This window comes from Engystomops pustulosus, chromosome 5 (genome assembly GCF_040894005.1).
Source record: "Engystomops pustulosus chromosome 5, aEngPut4.maternal, whole genome shotgun sequence".
Classification (NCBI taxonomy): domain Eukaryota; kingdom Metazoa; phylum Chordata; class Amphibia; order Anura; family Leptodactylidae; genus Engystomops; species Engystomops pustulosus.
The window spans coordinates 181,334,971-181,361,247 of NC_092415.1; the positions used below are offsets into that span (position 1 = coordinate 181,334,971).

General features: G+C 41.1%; 1 protein-coding gene across 1 annotated transcript in view; it reads right to left on the reverse strand.

Annotated features, from left to right (window-relative positions):
- Positions 1 to 10,013: 10,013 nt before the first annotated feature.
- The window catches only part of NCAPG2 (non-SMC condensin II complex subunit G2), a 28,266-nt gene continuing 12,002 nt past the window's right edge, over positions 10,014 to 26,277 (reverse strand). Inside the window, exons 7-28 of the mRNA XM_072153968.1 lie at positions 24,640 to 24,734; positions 24,315 to 24,384; positions 24,016 to 24,102; positions 22,651 to 22,743; positions 21,986 to 22,111; positions 21,707 to 21,886; positions 21,428 to 21,580; positions 20,478 to 20,700; positions 20,249 to 20,367; positions 19,223 to 19,396; positions 18,381 to 18,451; positions 18,139 to 18,292; positions 17,256 to 17,429; positions 16,452 to 16,568; positions 16,213 to 16,350; positions 15,113 to 15,212; positions 14,120 to 14,310; positions 13,836 to 13,979; positions 12,733 to 12,836; positions 12,046 to 12,146; positions 11,466 to 11,568; positions 10,014 to 10,677 (exon numbers count right to left, since the gene is read on the reverse strand). Of these exons, the coding sequence (XP_072010069.1) occupies positions 10,626 to 10,677; positions 11,466 to 11,568; positions 12,046 to 12,146; positions 12,733 to 12,836; positions 13,836 to 13,979; positions 14,120 to 14,310; positions 15,113 to 15,212; positions 16,213 to 16,350; positions 16,452 to 16,568; positions 17,256 to 17,429; positions 18,139 to 18,292; positions 18,381 to 18,451; positions 19,223 to 19,396; positions 20,249 to 20,367; positions 20,478 to 20,700; positions 21,428 to 21,580; positions 21,707 to 21,886; positions 21,986 to 22,111; positions 22,651 to 22,743; positions 24,016 to 24,102; positions 24,315 to 24,384; positions 24,640 to 24,734 (2,769 nt within the window). The 3' untranslated portion in view covers positions 10,014 to 10,625. The remainder of the gene's footprint in view (positions 10,678 to 11,465; positions 11,569 to 12,045; positions 12,147 to 12,732; positions 12,837 to 13,835; positions 13,980 to 14,119; positions 14,311 to 15,112; positions 15,213 to 16,212; positions 16,351 to 16,451; positions 16,569 to 17,255; positions 17,430 to 18,138; positions 18,293 to 18,380; positions 18,452 to 19,222; positions 19,397 to 20,248; positions 20,368 to 20,477; positions 20,701 to 21,427; positions 21,581 to 21,706; positions 21,887 to 21,985; positions 22,112 to 22,650; positions 22,744 to 24,015; positions 24,103 to 24,314; positions 24,385 to 24,639; positions 24,735 to 26,277) is intronic.

The following is a 26,277-nucleotide window of genomic DNA, read 5'->3' on the forward strand; positions in this document are numbered from 1 at the left end:
TATTATGCATGTACTTTTTCATGCAAGTGGGGACTTCCTTTTTGCCACCCTGAACATCGACAGTAGCCAATCACTGACTGCTGTCTATGTTCACCCCTCCTCCTGAATTCAGGGGGACGAGAGGAACAGGACGACGTATCCCACTGTATGTGCATCCTAGCCATTTGTTGTAAAGATACGTTTCGATCAGGGGCGTAACTTGAGGGGGTGCAGAGGATGCGGTCGCAACCGGGCCCAAGAGGCTTTGGGGGCCCATATGGTCTCACTTTCCCATATGAGAAGACTAGTACTATGAACCGTACATTATAGTCATGTAGAGAAAAAAGTGTATCTGGTTCGTTCACCCAATCACCAGTAGTAGCCTCCAAACAGAGAGTCCAAGTGGCGGTGCCAGCTTCCAGGTCCTCGACTCCACGACCACAGTAATGCAAAAATAGGAAAAGAGCGGCACTCCAAGAAACCGCGCCGGTGCTGTCCCATAAAAGGCTGGCCTTTATTACTAATCAGTGGGGTACAACATATGGATGGACAACAAAAATGGATTGACGGGTTTCAACGCTACTGCGTCTTAATCATAATATAGTCAGGGGGGCCTGGCACAGACTTTGCACTGGGGCCCAACAGCTCCTAGTTACGCCACTGGTTGGGATACAACTGATGGCTACGACCTGATGTTATGTGTTACGTGCTGTGTGTGTAGAGGTCACCATTAAGGATATTGAAGATGGTGGCTTGCCCTGGAACAGTATATTACTAGATATCACTGCATCCAGTATTAGAGCAAAAGGATCAGGTAAGTTTATTAATTTTTTTTTTTTTCCAAAAATATTAATTAAATCGACCCAGTGTCAGCCAAGCCCTATAAGTCTCCACGAAAGGCGTCCGCACCCTTGTAATCCTGTACAAAGCTCTTCATATAATTCTATTCTCTATTAGTCTTTGTGCCTCTACTGTTTTTATCCATTTTTTTTTTAGAACATCTGCATTATGTGTAATTTTCTCATTAAAGTTTATGACATTGTGGCGTATTACACACGCTTTGTCACGTGTGTAGATAATGGGGAGTTATTGAAGTGCAGCTTAATCTGCCGCTATTAGTTTTATCAGCCTATAATTTCCTTCCATTAAGCGCTCGTTCCGTCTCTGTTTTGTGAAAAGTAAAATGTTACAAAGTTTATGAGAGCTGAGTCATTCATTCATCTGCGAAAATTGCAAGATTATTTGACCAAAAATGGTATTTTTACACAAGAAATACGCTTTATCAAATAATCGCAGCAGAACTAATTAGATCTGACATTAATCAGACTATAAAAGCTTTTTGGTAACGCTGGCGACGGGTTCCATCCCTGGTCACACTCCTCATTGCAGGTCTCCGTACAGATGTCGTGTCGTCCATGCACCAGCTCCCATATGGCGCAGGTGGCTCCTGCCTTATTGTCCAGCATGCCCTGCTCCCGCTCCTGAGAAAGGTTGTTAGTTAGGTCTAAACTTGCTGGATGGTGTCTGTTTCTGCTTGTCTTCCCATGTGTGACCTTAGGCTCATCCTCCGGCTCTGTTTCTGCTCCGTGTTCCCTGGTACCTGACCCGAGGGAACCTTGTATTCTGAGCCTAAGCTGCCACCCACAACTCTCTGCTTGTCTACATTTCTGCTTGTACATTGCCTGATTCGACTCTGGACTGAATTTGACTAGTGGCTTTGCCTGACCACTTGGTACCATGTACCGGTGTCCCTCTGCCCACTGGGCTAGCTGCTATCCACACTGGGACCACCACAAGAGGAAGCGGCCTTGCAATCTCTCCGTAGCAGAGTCCAGATCCCTGTATAGGGGTAAAAGGGTGAATACCGGAGAGGTCCAGGGATAATGCCCTTTAGTGTGAGGCCCAAACCAGTTAAATAGCACAATGGGTGTGTTACATTTTTTACCATTGAGTTGCCTTATAAGTAGGCCTTGTCCCCCTTCTATTATATCTTTGAATTTTGTCCTGATTTGTTACATCCCAATTAAACATCCATTATCCAATTAGAAAATCCGAACTGTCATAGGAGATGAATACACACTTTTATTCTCTTGAAGCCCCCTTTATATAGCCTCCAGGATAAATTCAAGTAACCTTCTGGGGACTCACCATAAGTGTATTGGCCTAATGGTGGAGAGAGGAGAATCCTAGGGTGGATCAGACCAAGGTTTGATTAAGAGGGGTTTAATATTGATTATCTTTCAAATCAATGTGGCTAAAGGGCATGTTCTCTCTTCAGTCGACTGTGTAACATGGCTCAGTTTCCTTATTGAGAAAGACATTGGCTGCGTGTGACTAGCTGAAGAGAAATTCCTGATAGAAGTGGGAATGAAGGAGCTGATGGAAAGGGAGGGAGGGGGGATGAAGGAGTTGAGAGAGATGTTGGCTGTGTGTGACTCGATGAAGAAAATTCCTGAGGGAGGGGGAATGAAGGAGTTGAGAGAGATGTTGGCTGTGTGTAAATTGCAGAAGAGCATTTAACTCCCTTAATTGCCCCTTCCCTCAGTAATTCACTTCAGTGAGGTACACACAGCCAACATCTTTTTCTCAACTTCCTCATTTCCCCTCCCTTAGGAATTCTCTGCAGCGAGTCACACACAGCCATTATCTCTCTCATCTCCTTCTTTCAGTGAGAAACTAGGGTGGGGGCAGTGAGGGAGCTGATCTGTGTTACACAGTGGTTCAAATGAAGAGAAAACAAGCCCCTTGTGACTCTGTAAGTCTCTCTGCAAGGTGCCAACTACTGTTATTCAAAAGTGATTTTGTTAGACCTGAGCTATGGATTTTAATCTTAAAAAAATCATGGGGCAAAGTATGAAGTCTTCTGTGGTAACCTGTCATTAGGTTTAATGGTAAAAACCTGATAATGGTTTTTACCCCCTTCACTGTCCTGTCTATGGGGGGCATTTATCAAGAAGGGCATTTTCCGCAAAGCTGTGCTGTGCCCCTAACTTTGGACTATCTAGACAAGTTTATTTTGGAATCTACATCCCCCTCCCCCAGAGTAGTAGAAAAAAAAGATAATAAAAGACTCTAAAAATAAATCTGGCCTCTTGCTTCTTTCATGGTAGATCATTAGTTTCTGTATTACTACAATATATCTGCACATCATAAGGTCTGTCTAGTCCAGTATACAATAATGCACAATTATAATATTACACGCTAATCCATGAGCAGGGTCGGCTCCAGGTATCAGTAGGCCCCTGGGCGACAGAGCCTCAGTAGGCCCCTTTGCAGTAGCTCATGTGGCAGCATTACAAATTTAGAAACTAAGATATTCTCCTGCTCCCTGATTTATCATACTTAACAGCCCCCTCATGGTTATTTTATATAAGCCCCCCATTCCCTCTATGGATTCATTAGATACACCCCCTCACCTCCATGGATTACTAATTGAAGACTTATGTGGGCCCCCCCAGCAGCTCTGGGCCCCGGCACTTGCCCAGGTATGCCAGGTGCTGGCGCCTGCCCTGTCCATGAGGACACATAGCCACAAGATCCAGGGGAGTTTTTTTTAATATATATAGATACATTTCTAACCAAGCGACATGGAACATGATGAAAACCTTACTCTCAGTGTCTGATCACGTATCGTACCACGGCTCCTGACCCGGGCTTTGAAGTCTCAATAGCGCAATGAGACATTTAGTTCTCCATAATTACCTTTCCTTTTTATTTCTTCTCTCTACTATTTTATTGTCTACAAAGAATCCGGGCCCGCAACGTATCCGATAAATGTGTCCTCAACAGAAAAGCCAATTTTCATTTGAAGTTTTCCCTCTTTCTCTGAAAACCCACATTGTCGCGGCGACTTTACAAGACACTTTGATTTACAGATAAAGACCTATTCCCTCTGTGACGGTAAAGAAAAGGAAACACAATAGCAGAATGTGACTATATATTTAGTGTAGAGCTTCACTTTCCTGTTATTTCCTACCGGGCCTCAGCATTGAAATGATAAATAATTGAGATATATACACGGGCAGGTGTGTGGAAAATGGTGCATAGTGAGACAGCTATAAAAATAGAGGTGTTAATAATTTATCTTGCTCAATATTTGGTGTAATCACCACTTACCTTTATAACAGTGTCAATTCTTCTAACTACACCTTCACAGAGCTCCAGAAGGAACTCTGCAGGGAGGTTGTTCCAAACATATCTAGATGTAGGCTTGTTCAATTCCTTCATGTAATCCCAGACAGATTGGTGGGTCATGATTTTGGGGTTCTGCAAGGTCCATATTATTACTACCAGGAATCTTCTACCTTATGATGGAATTATTTTTTAAAGGGAACTTGTCAGCAGAAATTAACTTCATAAACAACAAACAGTATGTTATCAAGCAGATTAATACCTCCTAGATGATGTTTCTGTCCCGGCCCTGCGTGATGGCATCATCCAGAAAATCTACTTTAAAGTGAGATGTAAATTGGTTCTATGAAGTCACAGAGACGGACAGTCTCTGCTCTCCCTGTCCCAGAATGCCCCCTTAACTGTAATTGAGGTTCATGCATACAGGAATGCAAGTAGCCAGCACTCCATAAGTCTGGTGCAAGGTGTCCATCACAGAAGAGAGGACATTCTGAGACAGGGAGAGCTTGACTTCAGCATTGATCTTTCCACCTCTGTGACATTATACAATCAATTTCACTCCAAAGTTTCGGAATAATGTTACCACACTAGGGTATCTAGAAAGAGTTAATCTGCTGGACAACATACTGGTAGTGATTTATTTGGTCAATTTCTGATGACAGGTCCCCTTTAAGTACTTGGTTGTGCCAGATATACTAAGAGGCTGCAGGCTGACTGTGACCATACGTACAGATCAATTCTACGCCAGGCCCTGTCTGACATAGAATTGAGTTACACCCTATGACACTTCACTCACCTCCCCGCCCACTTGGTGGGGGAGAGGAGTCAAAAATCCTGGCCTTGACTTTTTTTTTATTTTTGGTGCCCTATGTTGCCAAATGGTCTCTCTGCTTCCTTCCCTGCAGCTTATGCTCTTCCAGAATAGGTCATTAATATGAGATGTGTAGGGGGTCTGACCACCGCCCACCCTATTCACCTGTTAGAAGAGACTGTAGTGTTCAGATACCAAGCATATTGCCATGCATTATATAGTGGTTGTGGTCATGCGACTGCCCGAATCGCCCACATTTGGTGCCCCACCTATTATGCGGCCCCGTCTTTGCCGCTGACCAAGATTTTTTTTCTGGTGTAATCCTTATGCATGCAAATGGTATAAATCAATTTGTACAGGAGCAATAACTCATATGAAGAGGGGGTCTCCTTATAAGATCGTCCACCTTAACAAGAGCATCATCCATCCAAAGTGAGAAGCCCACACACATTTCTTGCACAATCAGTCAGGTATGAAACTATTTTAATTTCCATTAGTTAGAACATAGATAAAACTTGCTCAGAAGCCTCTCAATTGAAAGTAATAAACCATAGCGTTAAACGAGCTATCAAATTTCTCATTTACCAATGCAGTGCTGTAAGGGAGCAATTTTCCATGTAGAAATTGGTAATTATCTTTCATTGAATGCCCGTTAATGACTTGCACAATATCGTAATATGGGTCAAATAAATTACAAATCCTCTGTTCTTTCTCCGTAATATCTTCTACTGAAGGATAGAAGAGTTGTATTTGGATGAACGTAGATCACGATGAAGCAAAAGAGTGAAATAAGATTTCCTAATGTTGTAAACCGTATATATACCGGAGAGCGCCGAGTGTTGTTGTTCAGCCTCATCCCGTCCCTGCTCTTCTGGGCTTTATGTCAAGTAACCACATCTGCTGCAGAGTGAAGATCTAACTGGCTGCTTCCTCCGCTGGGACCCCATGTTATTCTATGGGGAGATACTACAAATAGCTAAACTCAAAATATTCCACAAACAGGGAATACATAAAACTCACAGATAACGGAGCCGATTCTGGTTAATTCTGCACCATCCATGATATTGGAGGGTTTCCTCTCCTTACAGTGATGCTTCTTTGTATGTTGGAGGAGGCAAAATACAAGGAGAGTAATTATAAGGACATCCATAGTAGTTTTGTGATCTTTAAAAAAAAGTTACACATTTTGTGCAACTTTGTGACTTTCTACCCTTTAAAGCTGTGCTAAGCACCTATACATTATTTAAAAGACCATGTTTAGTAGGATTTACTACAATTTAAGCATGTCCTATTCCCCAGTACCAGAATAAAAGTTCAAGCTAGTCCAGTCCTGCTTCATGGTAAGCCTTGTCTCACTGATTGACCCCTGGGTTGACTCCATTCATGATCACTTACTCTCAGCAGTGTATAACGCCAGCTTGAGTCTGATCTATGATCCCATGTCGGTTTCCTCAACCCTCTGCCTAATTTCTGACCCTGGACGAATTCTGCCTGCCCTTATCTTGGCCCATCCTTTGGTGCCATGCACTCTTGCCCTGCTGTCCATCTACATAGGTATCAGCCTTGGGGTGTCTCTGCAGGGGTGAAGTTAGTGGGGTGTTTAGAGATAGGGCCTTTAGAGGTGGCCCATAATCAAACCAGTGGATTAATATGGTGGGTCCATACCCGCTGCTTGTTACAAAGAGGTTCACAGGTTTAGGCTCTGAACCTGCTTTCATCCAGTTTATAACAAAAGCCATTTGATGGGTTCTAATAACTCCTGAACTTTGGTAGAGCCGTTTGCGTGCGCCATCATTTACCAGGACCAGGTCCTCCAGCGACCACTTGTGCTTTCCTTGGTGCTAACCACCTTGGTAGGAGGCCCGGGTATTTGTTCCCACTATTCCTGTGTTGTCTATTATGTAAAATAGCAGTTCCCACATCTACAGTATGCAGATAGCAGTGACTGCAGGATACTAGCACCAGGCACATGTGCTATATCATCATAGGTTCCACATCTACATCTATTCCCTGATAACAGCCGGAACAGTTTCTTACTTACGGATGAATAAATAATCATATAATAATCTTTATTTACACAGCGCCACCACATTCTGCAGCGCTTTACGAATCTAGCAATAAACCCCTTGATTTCCCAAGTTTACCTTGTGTTTCTGCAGGTGAACATTTGTTCAGGGGGAAGTAAAGACGATCCGTGATCACTGAAATATCCAAGCTCCATAGACTTTGAAGCATTTTGTCAGCTCACCATATGGACCTCCGCATTCATGTATCACATCATTTCCACATCTTTTTCCTCAGTTATAAATATCCTCTACAAGCCAGAATATTAACAAACAACGAAACTCCAATAAGGAGATGTGTACACTCTATAGCCAGCAGACAATGGGGGAGATTAAAGGGAACCTGTCACTAGGAGACCCATTTTTAGCAACCCCCCAGTCCCCATAGAGCATTCCACTGTCAAAAAGTTTTTGTATGAAAAATAGGTTTTACAGAAAAAATGATAAGTTATATATTAACTTACAATGCCATGTGCTCAGTGACTAGTCACTTCGCCCCCTGCGGGTCCACAGAGGATTAGTCCCCCCCCCCCCCAAACTGCTCCTCCGTTCCTCTGTGTGTGATTTTCAAATGACTAATACCGCCCCTCACCTGCCCTTCTACCATCATTTTCACGCCCCCTGGCTTGCCCCCCAGCAGACATCACCAATCCATGTTTTGCCAGCAACTCTCGCTGACCGCATTAGGCATTCTCGTGCCTGTGCGGTGAGCATCTTGCACAATGTTGCGCCCGGTCATGTGCAGATGAAGCAGATGGAAGGTCTCCGCATTCATCTGGGCATGAGCAAGTGTGGAAGTCGCTACGTATTTTGCGTAACTCCCGGCGCCGCAGTGTCTTCCATGTCCGGTCTTTCCATGTTCCGCCCACTGTACGCAACTCTCGCTGACCGCATCAGGCAGTAGGAACTTTTACCAACTTCAACACTTTGCATCTTTTACCCCTTAAAGCAGACCTCTCACCTGAAGATTTGCTCTCCTTTCGTCTACACTACCCAGAACTACTTTTAATAACCTCTCTTAGGCTAAATGCACACGACCGTATTGTTTGTGGCACTGACATCAAAAGATTCACCATTAAACTTAATGACAGGTTCCCACATAAGTCTTGGTGAAACCCTGATGATAGGTTCTATTTAACTAAGCAACGCATGGTGCGTATTTTGTTGTAGTAGTTCTTCCCGTTCAGTGGTATGTCCATTCTCTGTGCCCAAGCCGAAGCCGGTTTATCCAGATGATTTCACAGCCCCGGTCACCTTTAAATATAAACATATTTATTGCATCTTACTCAAAGTCCCATGATTCCTGGATGTTAAAGGTATAATTAAGACTATAGAGAGCGCTATCCATCACTTTAATAGGGCTGTCAGACTGGGTGTATTACAGCATATATATGATCCGCTGCCTTATTCCATGTAGATTGATTGTCCTGGTAATTCATGTAGAGCACCGGAGGGGGAGGTTACCGTGCACTTGTCACACCCAATATGACAAGGTATAAGTCACAGTCTACACTAATGTCAGACACATGGAGAGATGCCATGTATAACAAGCCAGCAGAATCTTTTCTTTTTATATTATGTGAAGTATTCATATTTAGAGGCGCGTAACATCCATATACATTAAAGGAGTGATCACTTTTGCAACCATTTTTTCTTGCTGTTGATGTAAAATAATTTTGATTGAATTAAAGGAATTTGGCAGAAACAAAATGATAAATTAAGGCGTCCAGGAAAGTGATCACAACCTACAACTCTAACTCCTGAACACATAGGCAATGTCATGGGGGGCCACTCAGTGACTGAGTGCGAGTTTTTGAGTCATTGCTGTTATCACTGTTTGGTCTCTCCAAGTGCTTCCTGTGCGGTCAAGCTAGTGATGGGCAATCCGGATCTTCTTAGTGGGCTGGATCATTAGGTTCTGCTCACTGAAATGAGCCGGCTCTTCTAGCTCCTGAACGGCTCCCTATTAAATATAATATAAGGTGTCTCCATTCAGGGTTGGAGTCAACCACGAAGGGGCAAGTTTACTGAACCATTGACATCCTGCTCGGAGCCTAGTGCAGGGTCATTTTATTAGAAACAGAGAGCTGGACGGGTCAGGAGGGAGGAAAGACCCCAATAAACATCATCATGTCCTGTCCTACTGCCTGGTCCGACCCTCTTTGGGTCACTGACTCATCTCTCAGGTGGGAGCCGGCTCCCATTGTTCACTGTAAAAAGCCGGTTCTTTATGCCAGCTTGGTCACAAATGACCCATCACTGTGTCAGGAGCCAACCATTAAATAGAGTGCAGCAGGGATCTAAAAGCATCATGAAAAAAAAGCAGCGGTGGATCGGTTACTAGAAACTTTGCGTTTCCAAGTACACCGACACCAACCATGGTCAGGTGTAAAGCTGGGATGAAAAGGGGCGCAGGTAAGTATCTGTAGTTTGTTAAACTAAATGACTGTTTTAGGAACCCGTTTCACATGTACTGTAATTGCTGCAACTATTTTTAAAGGATGTGCCAAAGGAGAGGAGGTTCTTATTCCAACCATTGGGGTTATTCCAGGATATTTACCTTTTCATCTTAAACGCCTCCAGCTTCTAGTCTATCTGGTATCTGCAATGTCCATCAGCAAGGCTAAGGGACAGTCTTTGAAAGTAGGAATTGATTCACAATTTCGGTGTTTTTCTCATGGTCTCATGGTGGCCTGTTCAAGAGTAGGAACTGCCAAGAACCTGTTCGTCTTTGCACCATAAGGAAAAATGAAGAATGTTGTTTATCAAAAGGCTCTGGAATAACGAGTTGTATATAAATACTACTAGTTGTATATAAAGCTTCACATTTCTTGGGGAATCATTTAGTTAATCGGTGTTGCAATGTTAAATATATGATGTGAAATGTTTCCATCAGTTTGTGATTTTTATATACTAAATATATATATATTTTTTTGTTGACCCGTTCTATAAGAGCAATTATTTACGATCCAGGGCAACCCCCGGGGTACTACAGCTAGTCAGATAAAATCAGAATATACAGATTCATCTCCATAATATATATATTTTATATGTACATAACAGAAAACTGCAAAAATTTATTGTACATTACAAAAAAAGTATTTTTTTTTTTTTATAAAGATATTTAAAGGGCTCTACTGGTAATAAGAAGTTATATCTCTTATAACTGGTAAAGCCATTGCAGACACATCCCCAGAATATGTCCCATTTAAACAATGTTGGTCAAGAATTTGGGCTGGTGTATTCTTCAATCACCAGAGGAGATTGTCCTCACATTGTCGGTCTCACAGAGAAGAACAAAGCGGCAGCACCCTGGAGGATCCGCCACTGCATTCAAATGTTGTCTTTGGCTTCCCTCTGGTGTCAGCGAGTCTTCCGGCAGTGTCACCCTCAATGATCTGGTGGCCAGGATGATACTTCAGTGATACTTCCGTCCTGTTAAATTGGATCAATGTTGCAGTACCATTCTGGAGCATTACCCACTATACAGTGCTGTACTGACCCAAAGCTCAGCAGCTAGTTTGATGGAGAATGATGCTAGGATTCCCACTGTTCCGATATTCATGTCCCATCTTACATTAATATCCCAGTCAGTACATTTCCCTATAATTACAACAAACATATATTCTCCGGGGATGAAATTAAGGCAACAGGAGCTGATCCAAAGTTCTCACTGATGATTCATAAATGGCCCTGAAAAGATAAAAGACACTTACATTATTGTGCGTCAGTCTAGCCCGAGGCTGATGCAGATCAGATAAAAATACATAGAGCCTTTGTCTTACGTCAGTACAAACATACGACAAGCCCCTTGTATCTGTGTGATGGGTAATGAGCACACACACTTGTAGGGTTATTTCCCGACATACAGCAAAGATCTCACGTCACAGGGTGATTAATCTCGGATGTCTGTGATGAGTTGATTCATTCACTTATAGTCTATGCAAACTCTTGGTCATGCTGCATGTTGTATACATCTATTTGTGACTCTGATGAAGTTCATATAAACTTCATTAAAGGGTTTCCCTACAGAATAGGGGATAAAAGTCTTATTGCAGGGTGTCTGATAATAAGGACCACTGGTATAGGCAGTATGGAGAATTGCAAGTCCCCCTAAGCAGCCCTCACCCTCATTGTAAGCCCTCTCAGGAGGGCCCTCACCCCTATTGTTCCATATGACTGTTTATAGTGTCTTATTTTCTTTTGTCTCCTATAATTTGCACAGTATAATTATTATTATCAACCTGAGAGCAGAATTGGGAACAGCTATGTAATATTAAGCAATAAAAACTTAAGTGTCTGTATATGGTTTTTCCATATGGGAAGTGCTGTGACCTTTTGATTACCAGACAGCGCTATACATCCTGTAGTGGCTACAACTGGTACTACACATAGTTCTATTCCAAAGTCTCTTATGTCTGGTAAGTGCTAAAAGGTCACAGAACACCTCCCTCATTGACCCTTCAATATTCACAATTTACCTCTCTATGTTTTCATCATCTTCCATCGTGATCTCTCTATACGTCTTCAGTTTCTGATGAATGGTTGAAGCGATGTCTTTAGTGGCAGAAGACATTCTTTTACCTTCAAAAAAATAAATAAAATTACAAATTCTTCAGATAACAACTTGCCTAGAAGTTTCTAATTAATAAATGTTAGCATAATGCTCATTTCTGTCATTCAAAAACTCAGTATCTAACCTTAGTGTCCTTAGTTAAGAACATTAGTTATAACTTTATAACAAGACTTTTGTGATAAGGTTGACTGAGGGTGTGTAATGATGGGAAGTACTAAGTACTAATACTAAGATGTTTGGGTGCTATTATTTAGTTCACACTGAGACAAAATCCCAGACTGCAGCCTATGAGAGAGATTCCTCCTCATTACACACATTCAGTGCCGCAGCCTAATCTCTTCTTACCAAGCAAAGCATCAGACATTTTATAATATCCTCCCATTAATCTGATACGCATGACCTTTACTAAGGACAGGTCAGCAACATCAACATCCGAGCAACTCCTTTAATATGCAATTCTATTACATCCAGACAAGAGACTGTACCTTTGGAGCAGACCATTACTATATGTAAGGATGCAGTCAGACTCAGGATTCCATCAATGTCTCCTAATGAGATGAATTCTGATAGTTCTCCTAAAAATGAACTGGAAAGGACACAAAATAAAATTCATAAAACACCTAAATACAAATGACGACATCTAGAGTGAAGAACTCCCCCACCACAGGTATGGGGTACTACGGTCACAGCGAGCTTTATGATCAAGAATGGAGCAGATGGTAGTGATAAAATGCATCCTCAACTGGCAGCTCAATTAATTTGTTAATATAAAAGCACCCCAGTTCTCATGATCCCACCAATAGGATCTCCCACTAATCAGCGGGTTACCCCCTGTGGATAGGGGATAGCATGTTATAAGAATCCCCCTTTAACAACTACAGATATAGATACACCGGCAGGAAATGTATCACAACCAGATATAGTACTCTAACAGGACACTATCTGATTAAAGGGATTGTCCAGAGGTTGCAAATTATAGCGCAGTTTATGGATAAAAGCAACTACACCTGACCATGGATTGAGCTGGTATTGCAACTGTATAGAAATTAATAGAACTTAGTTGCAATACCACGCACTACCCCATAGTCCAAAGAGGAGCGGTTCTGGAAAGAAACGACCCATTTAAGGGGTCAGATCGAGACAATGTACAGTTTTCATGGCGGGAAACTTACCTCAGCACACTGGTTGTCTTTATAACAATGGACATCAGACAGCGCGAGAGTGGTGGCAGATCTGAAGGAGCCGCTGGTGTGGGAATTTCTGTTGGATCCGAAATCTAAAATGAATGATATTTTGATGTGAGGTGTCTTAGTCTTATCTATGATGGAGGCTGAACGCTCAGAGGGGCTTATAACTGGAATCTACATACAGAGTTGATTATTTTGGTAGGGTGTGATATCAATAATAATCTTTATATAATCTATATAGCTCCATCATATTCTGTAGCGCTCTACAAATCATAGAGGACATATACAAATAGAATAATAATTTTGGGTACAAGCAGTCTCTGTATCTGCACTTTTTTTTCAAGCAGTGGACATGAACTAGCAAAAATGTGAGAAATTTTCTGCGATCACTATTTCATTCTGGTCTCTATAACCTCTTCCCTTATTTCTTCAACTATATAGTAGGAGAAATTACACAGAAAATAACCCTTGCATCCTAAGAGATTGCTTTGTAAGATTCAGATATATTTTAGTACGAAAAATATGGTATATTTCACACCAATTACAACTATCCTGTTGGTGACAAACAAGCACACACAGCTCTGCTTTATGCAATCGCTCACACACCTCTTGCTACATTCATCACTAACCAAGATCTTCTACATACATTCATTCACATGTACACACTCAGCACTGCTACATCCATTCATTACCTCTCTCACACACAAAGACATCTTCATACACAGTCCAGCGCAATATCTTCTCTGGCCGCAGCCCCTGGCAGCATGCAAGGGTTTAAAGACCTGAAAAGTATGTAATCAGTTCTGGCGGGAATAGTCATGGTAGGATGAGCAATGAGAGGGAGAGCTGTTTTTTTCAGAGATCAGGTAAAATCTTTGTAAGTGATTCGCCAGATCTCCAGAACAGTGGTCAGTGCTGGATCCTCCTGACCTTTAGACTAAAAGACGCAGACACTATTTAGCAAGATTTCTTTCTTTTTGAAGTGTGTCATATAGTCCGAAAAGTACAATATATAAGGAATTTGGGCTAAAAGACTAGATGTATATCTATTACACATTAGTTTATTTCTTTGGCATACCAATACGTACTTTGCGTAAAGAATGGCTTATTTCTGCCACAGCAGCGGCGAGCAGGGTGGAGAGCATGCCCCGGTGCACCTCCGTAGAAGCGCTGTGCCAGCATTGAACCGTGTGTATGAACTGGCTGAGAGGAACTTGCATGGACTGTAGAAGCTGCACCATAAAGCAGAAAGGGAAAAAGAATTAAACACATTTATATTTTAATTGAAAAGAACTACAAAACGAAACACGGAGAAACTATGCAAACCATGTCCCAGTGTGTCCTGTATTACATGGAGTCATTTGATGAATACCTGGAGCGCTTCCTCCTGCTGCTTCCTCAGTCTACGAGCGGCCGTCTCTAAAGCTTTGTGGAAGATTGTCTGAATAGCATCAAGGTGTTTATCCAAGTCAGCACAAGTGTTACTCATTTTATGAGCCAGACAGACTTCTGTTATCTCCTTCAGTACAGAAACCAGCATTGGCAGCAGGTTATAGGACTTCTCTAAAAAAAAACAGAAAAAAAAAAAAAGTACAGCGCATGTACTGAAGAGGAGCTCCACATATCCAAATACTTTAACATTCCTCGCTAGATCACATACCGGCATCATTTAATTTCATCTTACCTTTCTCACTATTTTCATCACCTGTCATTCAAGTTTATGCTACTTACTTTTCCCATTCTTAGCAAATTACTGTACATAATGTCGTTTGCTTTGTATCGCAGCTGAGCCCCTTTCACTAAAAAGGGACTGAGCTGCAAACAGGACATAAGAAAAGTAACATCACAAGACTGTGAAGAACAAGCAGAACCAGATTGACTTCTTTAAACAGCTAAGACCCCGATCATGATACGAATGACAAAACCTAAGAATAAGTGATCTCTAAAAATAGATACATTAATAATAAATACAAAAAAAAACCCATTAAAAAAAAGATTGTCCATTTCTGCATCTGCAACAGTGAGAGTCCTTTCCACTAAAGGCAATGGATGGAAGATATGTGCATGCAGGACGGTCTCATATTTATATATTTTCTTTTCCATTCAACATTGCCTTTAAATAGGCCCCAAAACACCACTACAGTTTCTTCTATGAGAGTGAATAACACAGAAAGTATAAATATTCATATGTATATATGTGTGTGATTGTCTGCATAATGCATATATTTTACACACTATATCTAAATCTAACATATATACACACACGTATCTCAGCGTATTTATTTGTTCTCAAGGATTTCTGGGCACTTTATGTTCCATTCTCCGCGCCTGTAGCAGTGAAGTCCTTCCCGTCATACATACTCACCAGTCTGTATTGTTGAGATAACAATTTGAAGGATCTGTGCTTGAAATTCAGTATCGCCAAGGCCGACCATTATAACATCTTTACAAACAGTCAGGTAGGTCTGATGAAAAGAAACAAATAGAATGCACAAATCACTGACTACATACCGCACACAGCAGTCATATCGCTTCATATTATTTGAGCATTTCCTAAACACAATGGCCGCAAATGCGCAGTAAACTGTCCGGTTTGGCCAGGCTTCAGGAAGGGGGTCACTGGCGGACACACAGCCTTCATGTATTTATGACATATCTACGAATACCCCTGTTCACCCATGGCTCAGTTCACATTAGACTCCATGCACATTACTGTATGTTTTTTCCTGTTCTGCATATACAGCTGTATTTTGGCCGTAAATACAGGACGATTTTCACCCGTCTGAGCACGTATGGCACCGCATCTGTAACGTATCAAATGTGGTGGGCTGGCAAATGATGGCTGCTTGACAGCATGCAGCTCCCACTAGTTATGGTCTCCCCTGATACTGCACTTATATATGGCAGCAAACGTACACAACTGTAAGCAACCCGTATTTTATAAGTTCCCATAGACTTCTTTAGGGCATATGGAACAAAAACACATGAGAATATAGGACACCCTGTATATTTTTTGTACGTCAAGCTCACATTAAAATGTTTGGCCGTATTGCACATTGTAATAAATGGGGCCGGATGATACACCTATATATGGCCATTTTTATACGTTTGTTTGCATGAGGCCTTAGTGTGGTCGCTTCCACTTACAAGGTGGATAAAGCAGAAGGCGGTTGTCCAAATTGGCATTTGATAGCTACTTCTACCTATCCGTATGTACAAAATGCAGGTTTGACTGATGGGGGTGCAATTGTTCTCATTTCAGAGGGGAGAATAACCATCGACCAGACATCTCTGGATCAGGCACACTGGGTTTTGTATATGAGATTCGAGAGGGCACCATACACATCCTTTCTGCCTCTGGGTCAGCTGGCATTCATCTAATATGTATGACCACTCCGCTGTAAAATTAGTTTGCTGGTAATACAAAGAAACCCAACACAAGCTGAAGAGTCTAAAAGATCTCACCTTAAGTATTTCATGAGATAAATCACTTTGCTGATCTGAAATGACTTCATCAGATGCTAGAAGTGCAAGGACTCTGTCTTCAATCCAGGACCCCGTGTCCTCCAGGACTGAGAGATATGTTCTTCCTTCAGAACTGAACTGTATATCAAAAGCAGAAATGATGGTGGTCAGTAAGACGTAACATAATGTACACATCGAATTATGATCTCCTGGAGGTTCAATCACTTTAGCTACATTACCTTGTATTGGAGGTGGATACTGAGCCTGCAATAAAGGCTGAACGCCCTCAGAGCAGTTTCTTGAGTCACCTTATGAGAAGTATCTTTCATTGGCTTCATAAAAGAGCACAGCACCTCCTAAAATACATAGAAACCTTATGTCAGAGGAAAGTCTATTGATTCCACAAGATCACCAAATATACAGGGAATAAAGACCAAAAGCTGGCGGCATCCTGATCAACATAACCTTGTTTTCATTGCTTTACAGGGGCTTGGAATTGGCTTCCAGCAAATGTAGGTGGTGGAATCAGCAGTAAGTGAATTAGAAAGGTAACTCTGTTTCAGCAGATACATTTCCATTATAGAAAGAAAAATGCTGTATACTTTTTTTTAGCCAATTCCTTACAGTTTTCATAATCTCAAATCAATAGGAACCTTTATGACTATTTATGTAAGAAAAACAAGTTAAATTGAAACGTTTGATTACAACCTTAAAGTGTCACCGCAACAAATCTGTAATCTGAAAAGCCAAGTTCAGGGACTCATATCCCCTGCCCCTAGGATTGAGGCGCTGACCACAGATGTACCTATTTATCTATTCTCTTCTATAGCTTTAAAAAAATGTTAATGATAAGAGAGCAACAAACGTGTGGATAAACAGATAAAACATCTGTCATATTCGGGTCCCTAACCCTGATCATAAGACAAGGGTCTGACTCTGCATCTGCTAGATATTTAGCCCATTCTGTGTGCAAGCTGTATGGGAATGGGAACCCCTTTTAAGATACGGAAAGCCTATTCTCTAAGCCACATTGTAAAACTTACTTTTACAAGCTCCAGAACCTTAAGAAGACTGTTTAACTTTTTTGTCGGCACAGAGAGGAGACATTCTCGATTCATGGTGTGGGTCATGATGTACTCTATATAATCGAGAGCTAGCTCCGGCTTACTCTCCATTGTGTCCTGGATGCGGACTTGTCGCCCAGAATCCTTTCGACTCTAAGAAAAGGAAGGGGGGGTACAAAAACAAATGAAACAACAGTAATTAATCTTCTAAATAATAACTTTAATGGCCACAAATTTTTAAGACAACCTATACTGACAGATTAGCCCATGATGAATATACACATCACATTAATTATTGAATTTACCATATTTTTGGGACTATAAGGCGCACAAAAAATCCTTTGATTTTCTCATAAATCAAAGGTGCGCCTTATAGTCCAGTGCGCCTTATATATGAACCGTACTGACAGACAACAGCTGCCTTGAACTGTGCACAGGTCTGCCACCTGCTGGTCATTCATCCTTATAATCAGGTGCGCCTTGTATATGAACCTAGATGTTTTAGCAGGCATTTATTGATGGTGCGCCTTATAGTCCAGAGCGCCTTATAGTCCGAAAAATATGGTATTATTATTGCCTTAAAAACTGTTTTTTTAAAACTCCGGCCTGTAGAAGGCCCCCATCAAATCACCCATCCATTCCCTGTTGCCGTCCTTCGCAGCAAAGGACACAATTTAAGGCAGGAACTAATCAGTAGACTCTCAATAAGTTTTTAAAACCCTGTGTATAGTATATATTGTATAATACATGCCAACGCTTTATAATTGGTGGAGTCTGACCACTGGGATTCCCCATTGCTCCTGGGGAAATTATACAATGGAATGACATGTTACATTGTTTTGTCCCCGTTTTTGGGCTTTACCTTTTTCTCTGGGAAGGTGTCAGACAGCCAGTCATTGATGAGCTCCAGTATGTGGCCCACCTGCCCCCAGCGACACAGGCAGTCTATGAGAGTAGAGTATTTGCTCTCTTCAGCGCCATTCTGTAAGTTTCTCAACTTAGACAAGACCGAGCAGCTAGAGAATAATGGATATAAAAATGATTGTATAAGCGAAAGGTTTAACAGTAAACAGAGCTAAAGCCAAACATCTGAGTAATGTCTACCTGAATGTTGGAACAGCAGATGGAGGCATAAAAGAAGCCAGGATTATTAATGCGACAGTGCAGCGCTCATCCTGCAGGTAAATGTATGCAAATGTAAAACATGGAAATGTATATGATCTTACTACAACAAATGGAGCATTTACTCAGAATGACTTCATGTCGAGATCCGCAAACAGCTCTGCAAATGATGGAAACTCTTAGCTATTTTTTTAAACACAGTAAACACATACGTTTACATACAAAGTTACTACCATAATTCAGTACATTAACACGAATGTTTAGATTCTCATGGTTTTTCACAGTCCAGAATCTTATCATATTGCTTACATTTAGGTTACCGTATGTTTCGAACTATAAGGCGCACAAAAAATCCTTTGATTTTCCCATAAATTAAAGGTGCGCCTTATAGTCCAGTGCGCCTCATATATGAACCATACTTACAGACAACAGTTGCGTTGAACTGTGCACAGGTCTGCCACCTGCTGGTCATTCATCCTTATAATCAGGTGCGCGTTATATATGAACCTAGATGTTTTAGCAGGCAGTTATTGATGGTGCGCCTTATAATCCGGTGTGCCTAATAGTCCAAAAAATACGGTAATTGACCCATTTGTTTCCATGGGTGAACAGGGTCCATAAAACTGGATCACAGACCACCTGGTCATGTGAATAAGACCCAAGAAGAAAACTCACCTTGTTGCCAATAGCAACCAATCACAGTGCAGTTTTCTTTTTTTTAAACTGCTTACAAACTGTAAACAGTGCACTGGTTGGTTAATATTAGAACAGTGAGTAACACCACTGGCAGATTTGGTTTATACACCATGCTTACACACACTTACCTTAAACACTCTGAAGTAATCCGGCAGCACGGAAGCAAATTTACTTATTGTATACTTTTTGGCCTCTTCATTTTGATCCAGAGCTTTTCTGATACTACGCCACAGAATGACCACAATTTCCAATAAACTGGCCATAGAGGCAGCATCCTCGGTGGACAGAACATTTTCTAACACCTGAAAACATGGAAAAACTACATTATTCTGCAGAAAAGGCAGCAAAGCAGTTATGAAATATATATTATATATATGAGATTTATAAAGTTTTTGATACAGTAATTTTAGGATTAAAGCAGACTACCTTTGTGGTGTAACAGCTGCCACCTTATTACTGCTCTTTGTGAATGTACTCAAGTTCACAATAATGTCCTTCTATATTCAGACTTTGAACACGGCCAGAGCCATTCTGGAGTGTCCCTTCCTGGACTGAATCATGTCCCATACTCCTTCAAAATTATTACAAGTTTTTGTAGCATCATCTTTTGATGAGGGACTAGTCTTATGGGGCATCATACAAGCCACTCCACCTGTGATTCCTTACAGATTAAATACTATGTACAAATGCTTTATAATGCACACAGTCTCTAAGAATATATAGGTTCTATTCAAAATGTACTGCGTCATACATCTCTGTGATGAGGGACTCTGTTTAGTTTGAAAGGATTTCCCCAAGTTTATAAGCGACCAACAGAATAAGGGATAACAAGATGATCGGTGAGAGCCCAACTACTGGGGCCCCCACTGATCAGGAGACAGAGATCCCGCTTTCACAGTCAGACCCTCACCGATCAAATTGTTTCTCCTATCCAGGAGTTCACTAAGTGTAAACACACTATGGGGAATGTATTATGTCCTGCATGCAAAACATTTTTATTTCGGCAGAGCAGGGCGAGGTCTTAGCAGCTTTACTATAACCTGTAACAGAGAACTGTCTGGCGTAGATTTCATTCTGGCGCAATGGATGTGTCACACGTATTACAAATATAGACTATGATCACAGACCATACTGAGGATAAAATTCTCACATACACTCTTATTAGCTTTCTTTTGAGTCTCCTCATTGCCGTCATCATTCTCCTCATCTTCGTCACGAATGGTCTTCTGCAGGCAGGCGTTCAGACAGCGCCTTATAGTCAGCATAAGTTTGGCTGAAGAAGTGAAGTTAATAAAATTCTTTTATAGATGATGATGTTGATGGATAATATACTATAATATTTCATAAAATCATGGAAAGATACCCAGAAACTGCTGCTGTTACCTATATTGGTCGGAGCAGTGTGTTCGTAGGTGTACTGATAAAACTTCCGTGCGGCTCCAGCGTTCATCTGTATAAGGGCTACACAGCGCTCACACCAGGTCTCCTCTGGTTGATTGACAGGGAAGAAAGAGTTAAACATGAGGTTGACAATGCGGCGGCAAACTGGACGTGAATCTATTTCGAGGCGGGCCAAGAGGTGCTCCATGGGGCACACTTTCCAGAACTGAAATAGTAAAAAAAAAAAAAGTACAAAGAATAAGATTATTATACGAAAATAAAGATTTTTAATAAAATATACTGTACGAGAATATTTGACTAAGGCTACATTCACACACGTCTCCATAGAGAAACATAGAGCATGGCACCGTGCGCCAACTGCCGTCTGTTGGGGACGTATATCAGACATATATACATTGGCTATATATACGCCCCCCATATGGCTGTGTGAATGCAGCCTGTGTAACTTTATCGTACCCTATAATCTGTAAATCGCTACATATATAAATATTAAAATATGGGGATGTCTGAGAAAGGTAAATCATGCTAAGAATAAATTCAATTATTATGGGCAATTTAAATTTCAGTGAGTTTATCATTTTTTTTTTAAATAAAAATTGAAGGATTTTCAACAGTTCTGTGTGTTTTAATACACTTGGTTTTGGCTCTTAATAACTGATAACCTTACTGAGACGTGAACCTCAGCCTCAGTGCCCACAAGACTCTCATTTTGACAATTACTGGGTCCCTTCTGGTCTCAGCGTCCAGGTCCCTTCTTGACCTGGTACAAAAACCCTTTTGGCCAACTGCTTCGGCCTATGATTGGCAGATCAGGCAATTCCTGCGTTTGACAGGACCAGGAATTAGAGACCAGAGGAAATCCAGGAAGCATCAGAAATGGAGATGAGGGGTGTAACCAGGAGGTAGAACTACATACAGTACAATAACAATACCTTTGCAGCTCGGACAGCCTTTATCTTAAGCAGCATATCGACAAAAGCCACGCGGACCTTCTCAGAGTTATCATGGAGACTGTTCTTCAGTGCTGGAAGCATCTGCTCTAATAATGGATGGCTCAACTTGTTGTCCAAAAGGATGGTCAGGCACTGTGTGTGAGAAGAAAAGCTAAACTTTAACCCATTCAAGTCTTTGCCTTTTTTAATATTTTGCCATCTCCACTGTTCAAAAACCATAACTGGATGGCTCGGCAGGGAAAGGGAATGCAAAACTACCTTAAAAACAGAGCAGCGCACATCAGCAGAGCTAATATCAGCAGCCAGATCACCAAGGATTTTCTTCATAAAATCTGCCAAGATCATAGGAGGGATCATCTCCCAGTATTTAGCAGAAATTTTGCAGACCCCCAAAACTCCAGTAGATCGCACAACAGGCTGTGGATCTTCTAAAAGGTTCTGCAAATGGAAAGTATATTAATGTTAGTATACATTATTGTGACCAAATTCCTAATTAATATAGTAAAAATAAATAAATGAATAAAAATAAAAACTTACAAAAAGTTCTTCAAACTGCTTCTGGATCTCATTGTCCATGTCCTCATGATTCATATTGGGATCCCGCAAGGGAAAGGCTTCGACAAATAACAATGCTGCGTTGGATCGCACCTCTGAATGCCTTGCCTATTTCCAAAATGTGACAAGTGTTCGTAATTATAATAAATATTTTTAAAAACACTACATTTTATTATTTAAAAGTATTCCCAGCTTATAAATTTGTATATTGTACCACAACTTTATAACTGACCTCAACCCATCATAAAAATAAAGGGGCAGATTTGACAATCTGGTCGACAGAATTTTGTCTTAAAGAAAAAAACAACGGTCTCCCCTTAAAACTAGTAAGAGAAGGGGCGTGTGATCAATGAACAGCAGCAAATAGTCCCAAAATGGCTGCACTTCTGGATCCCCTTCACAGTGGTGTTTACGGTGTTTTGCCACTGTGCAGGTACTACAGACTCCTATCTCACGATTAGTGGGAATCAGTAAATTCCTCCTTTCATCCGGGGAAATCTCTGCTCATATTGAGAGGGAGAACTACGCATAAACCCATGATAACTTTATACACCGATAATAGAGTGAGAAAAATGTAACAATTATCATGGATTTACTTTTTCATAACTGTACATCAGCAAACAGTAACAAGACCATAAAAACTTTACCTTTAACCCTCTCCAGACAATGGGCTGGTACAGTCTGTACAACATCCCCTCCACTCCCTGACGCAGTTTTTGCTGGTGAAAGTAACTTAGTATCTGAAAAAAATAAGATCCAATAAATCACAGTTCTAATGCAATGAAATGAATGCTTTCTGCCACTTACTAGGGATCAGCTGAATTGCCTGGGGGGAGGTGGGGGCAGAGCCACAGATCAGTTACTCTTCGCCTTCTTCACTTTTCCCCATTTCCCCTTCTATTGCCCCCTTCCTTCTTGTGTCTACATCCGTGTGTGTCTATGCTCTTACCCACTTAGTATGTCCCATGAGTAGACACATAGGTATATTAGATTCTCCTGGTTCAATTCCGGTTTCCTCCTTCAAGTTTGTAAGACCATATGGCATATTACCCCTTACCTCAGCCTGATAAACTGAATTCCCATGTGACCTGTATATTTAGCCTCTATCATTGCGGACACTATTCTTCTGACCATTTGAGCACATGCTGTTGATATATGTAGTCCTGTGAGACTGCATTTCTTGCTTCTTGAATATTTTTTGTTTTTATTGTGTCATATTACTTTGTGTTGACATTTTCTATTGATTTTATAAAAATGCTAAATGAATAATAATAATTCCTTTATTTATATAACGCACACAGATTACGCAGAGCTGCACAGAGCTTGCCACATCAGTCCCTGTCACCATGAGGCTCACAATCTAAACAACCTACCAGTATGTTTTCGAGTGTGGGAGGAAACCTATGCAAACACGGAGAGAACATGCACACTTTTTGCAGATGTTGACCCGGATCGGACTTGAACCCAGCTCACCAGCGCTGCAAAGATGTAGTGCTAACCACTGAGCCCCCCCAAGCTATAAACACTGATCCTAATTTACACCATCATAGTGATCTATGATGCTGTGAGACACTACTCCCACCCACCAGGAATAATGACCTGTACTAAAAATGACAATTGGGTTTTTAGTCTTGGGTAGAAATGAGAGGACCCTTAGTATCAGTTCAAATTGGAATGTGCAACCATGATGTATTGCTAGATTGGCAACCAAACAGCCAATAGAACAAAGTGACCTCTTGCGTGATTGGCCAGGGGGTGTCGCCAACCCAAACTGAAACTAGGGGTCTGCTCATATCTAGTCCTGGATCACTGGTCAGCTCATGAAATACAGTACAAATGCTAGCTACGGTTCACAGGCTGAAGAAACGTGTGTGAAGCCGCCCTTACACAGACAGATAACCGATATTTCATTGGCACCGGCTCGGTGCTATTCGGTGAATCCACTTTGCTGCGCTGAAAGTTTACACATAAGTAGAAACTAGAGTTTAGTCTAGAAACTAGAGATTACTTACCTCTCTCACTTTAGGATGTACTGGAGAATTCCTTGGCAAATGAACACCATGGTGCATGAAGTCTTGGATACAGGTATGTTCAATAGTCTTTTAGAAAGGAAAGAAATAAAGTTCTATTGGTTTCAGGCGATTATCTTTAACAAACAAGATTCTTAAGCGAAAAGTAATTTTGCTCTTAATCCTAACTCATATGAAAAGTAAACATCAAAATCTGATAGTGTTAGTGCCAATTCCCAACTTACTAACCACCCAATCTGTCTTCAGTTAAATATAGAAAGATACATAAGGAATATAGTTACCGTTAAAATGTCACCAGATGCCTTCTTCCAGGCTCGGAAATATATATCTGCAATGTTGTTCATCATTGACCTGATTTTAAGGAAAAAAATTGCAACGGCGATCAGAAAATATTAGAAATGTTTAAGAAAATACAAAACATCTTGACTTTAAAATTATTATTTTATTGATTGGAAGACCCTCACCCTTTTATAAATGCAACCAACATGAAAGATACATGTGTAGGGAGGGAAGAAAAGTTTAACGTTAATGTTTTAATCTAATTCCAATAGGTCTATGGGAGGCTCAGAATAAAGTCACAATAACAATTAAAAAAAAGACACTTACTTGGGAAAACACTGGAGCTGATTCTTTATGGTTCCATGGATCATTTTTATGAAGTTGAAATCCCAGCTGAACAGAAAACTCAGAAATCTGCGACCCTAATGGTAAAATAAAATAACAGGAGCGGATTATATCTTTATGTTGGTTTTAATCTACTTCGTTATTTGACCTTTTACTTTTTGAAGGAAAAATATTAGCAGCAGCAAAGGGAAATTTTAATAAGATAAAGTTTCCTTCCCTCAGCTGTAAATACACGCGGGAACCCTACTTAAAGGGAACCTACGCCACGATTCTGCCTATAAAGGTAGAATGGGTGGTAGGTGCATCTATGGGACATGATGATAGCCCTTTTTAGAACTAATCCGCACGTCCCCGCTATATTTTTAAAACTTTAATACCCTAATATGTAAATTTTCTTAAGCGGCTACTGGGACGTGGCTACACGTTGCGGCTACTCCACACCCCAGTAGCCTCTTTTCTCCTCCTACCCTGACATCTTCGACACGCAGCTCCTCGTAGTAGCACGCCCTCGTCCGAGAAGCAGGAGTTCTGCCCACGCGCAGTAGCTCTGGAGGAGTGGCCGCGTAGCCGTGGCAGGGACGTGAGGATTAGCTCTAAAAAGGGCTAACCTCACATCCCATACATCCACCTACCACCCGTTCTACCTTTATAGGTATAATTGTGGTGGTAGGTTCCCTTTAAGAACACCCGACTTACAGACGACCCCTAGTTACAAACAGACCTCTGGATATTAGTAATTTTCTGTACTTTAGCCTTAGGTTACAATAATCAGCTATAACAGTTATCAACGGTGTCTACAATAAAGCTTTATAGTTAATCCTGGTACTTAAGAAAACCAAACATTTTTAAAATCCAATTGTCACAGACACCAAAAAATTTTGGCTGGAGTTACAATTATAAAATATACAGTTCCGACTTACATACGAATTCAACTTAAGAACAAACCTACAGAACCTATCTTGTAACATGTAACATGGGAACTGCCTGTATAGGCATTCTCTATATTGTTATACTACTATAAACACTGCTCCTTCCCTGACAAGCAGGGCAAAGATTTTATAGCAGCTGATCTAATTTCTAGTTATACAAACGGCTTACAGACCAACGATCTCCCTATTAAACTCCAAATAGCACCTTTTAATGGAGTGCAATATAGAGTTCTAATTATGCCCTTATTTAATAATAATCTTTACTCAAATAGCGGCATCATATTCCGTAGTATTACAAATCTTATTTATATAAATTGCTGCCACCACCATTGTAAAAAAAATGTTTTATTCCATTTCTTGCATTCTGAAGGTAACGTCAAGGAGGTGGGGGAACTCGGGCATAGAGTCAACCTCCGCAGCCTCCTCTCATCCGCTCACAATTCCTACACAGCCCTTCATTCAACAATGTTATCCTGCTCCTGGAATTCCTTTGCATAGTGCCATCCGAGGATGCGCTGGGCCGGCACAGACCTACCATCAACAATCTCAAGGGCGCACTGTAAGAGTAAGCAAGAAAAGAATAACTCCTGCAGCGGCCTGGTGCGCAGAACATCGGTGCAGCTGGCCCTGGCCCTGCGTAACCTCGGACGGTGCTATGTACAGGATCTCCAAAGAGGAGGATAACATTCCA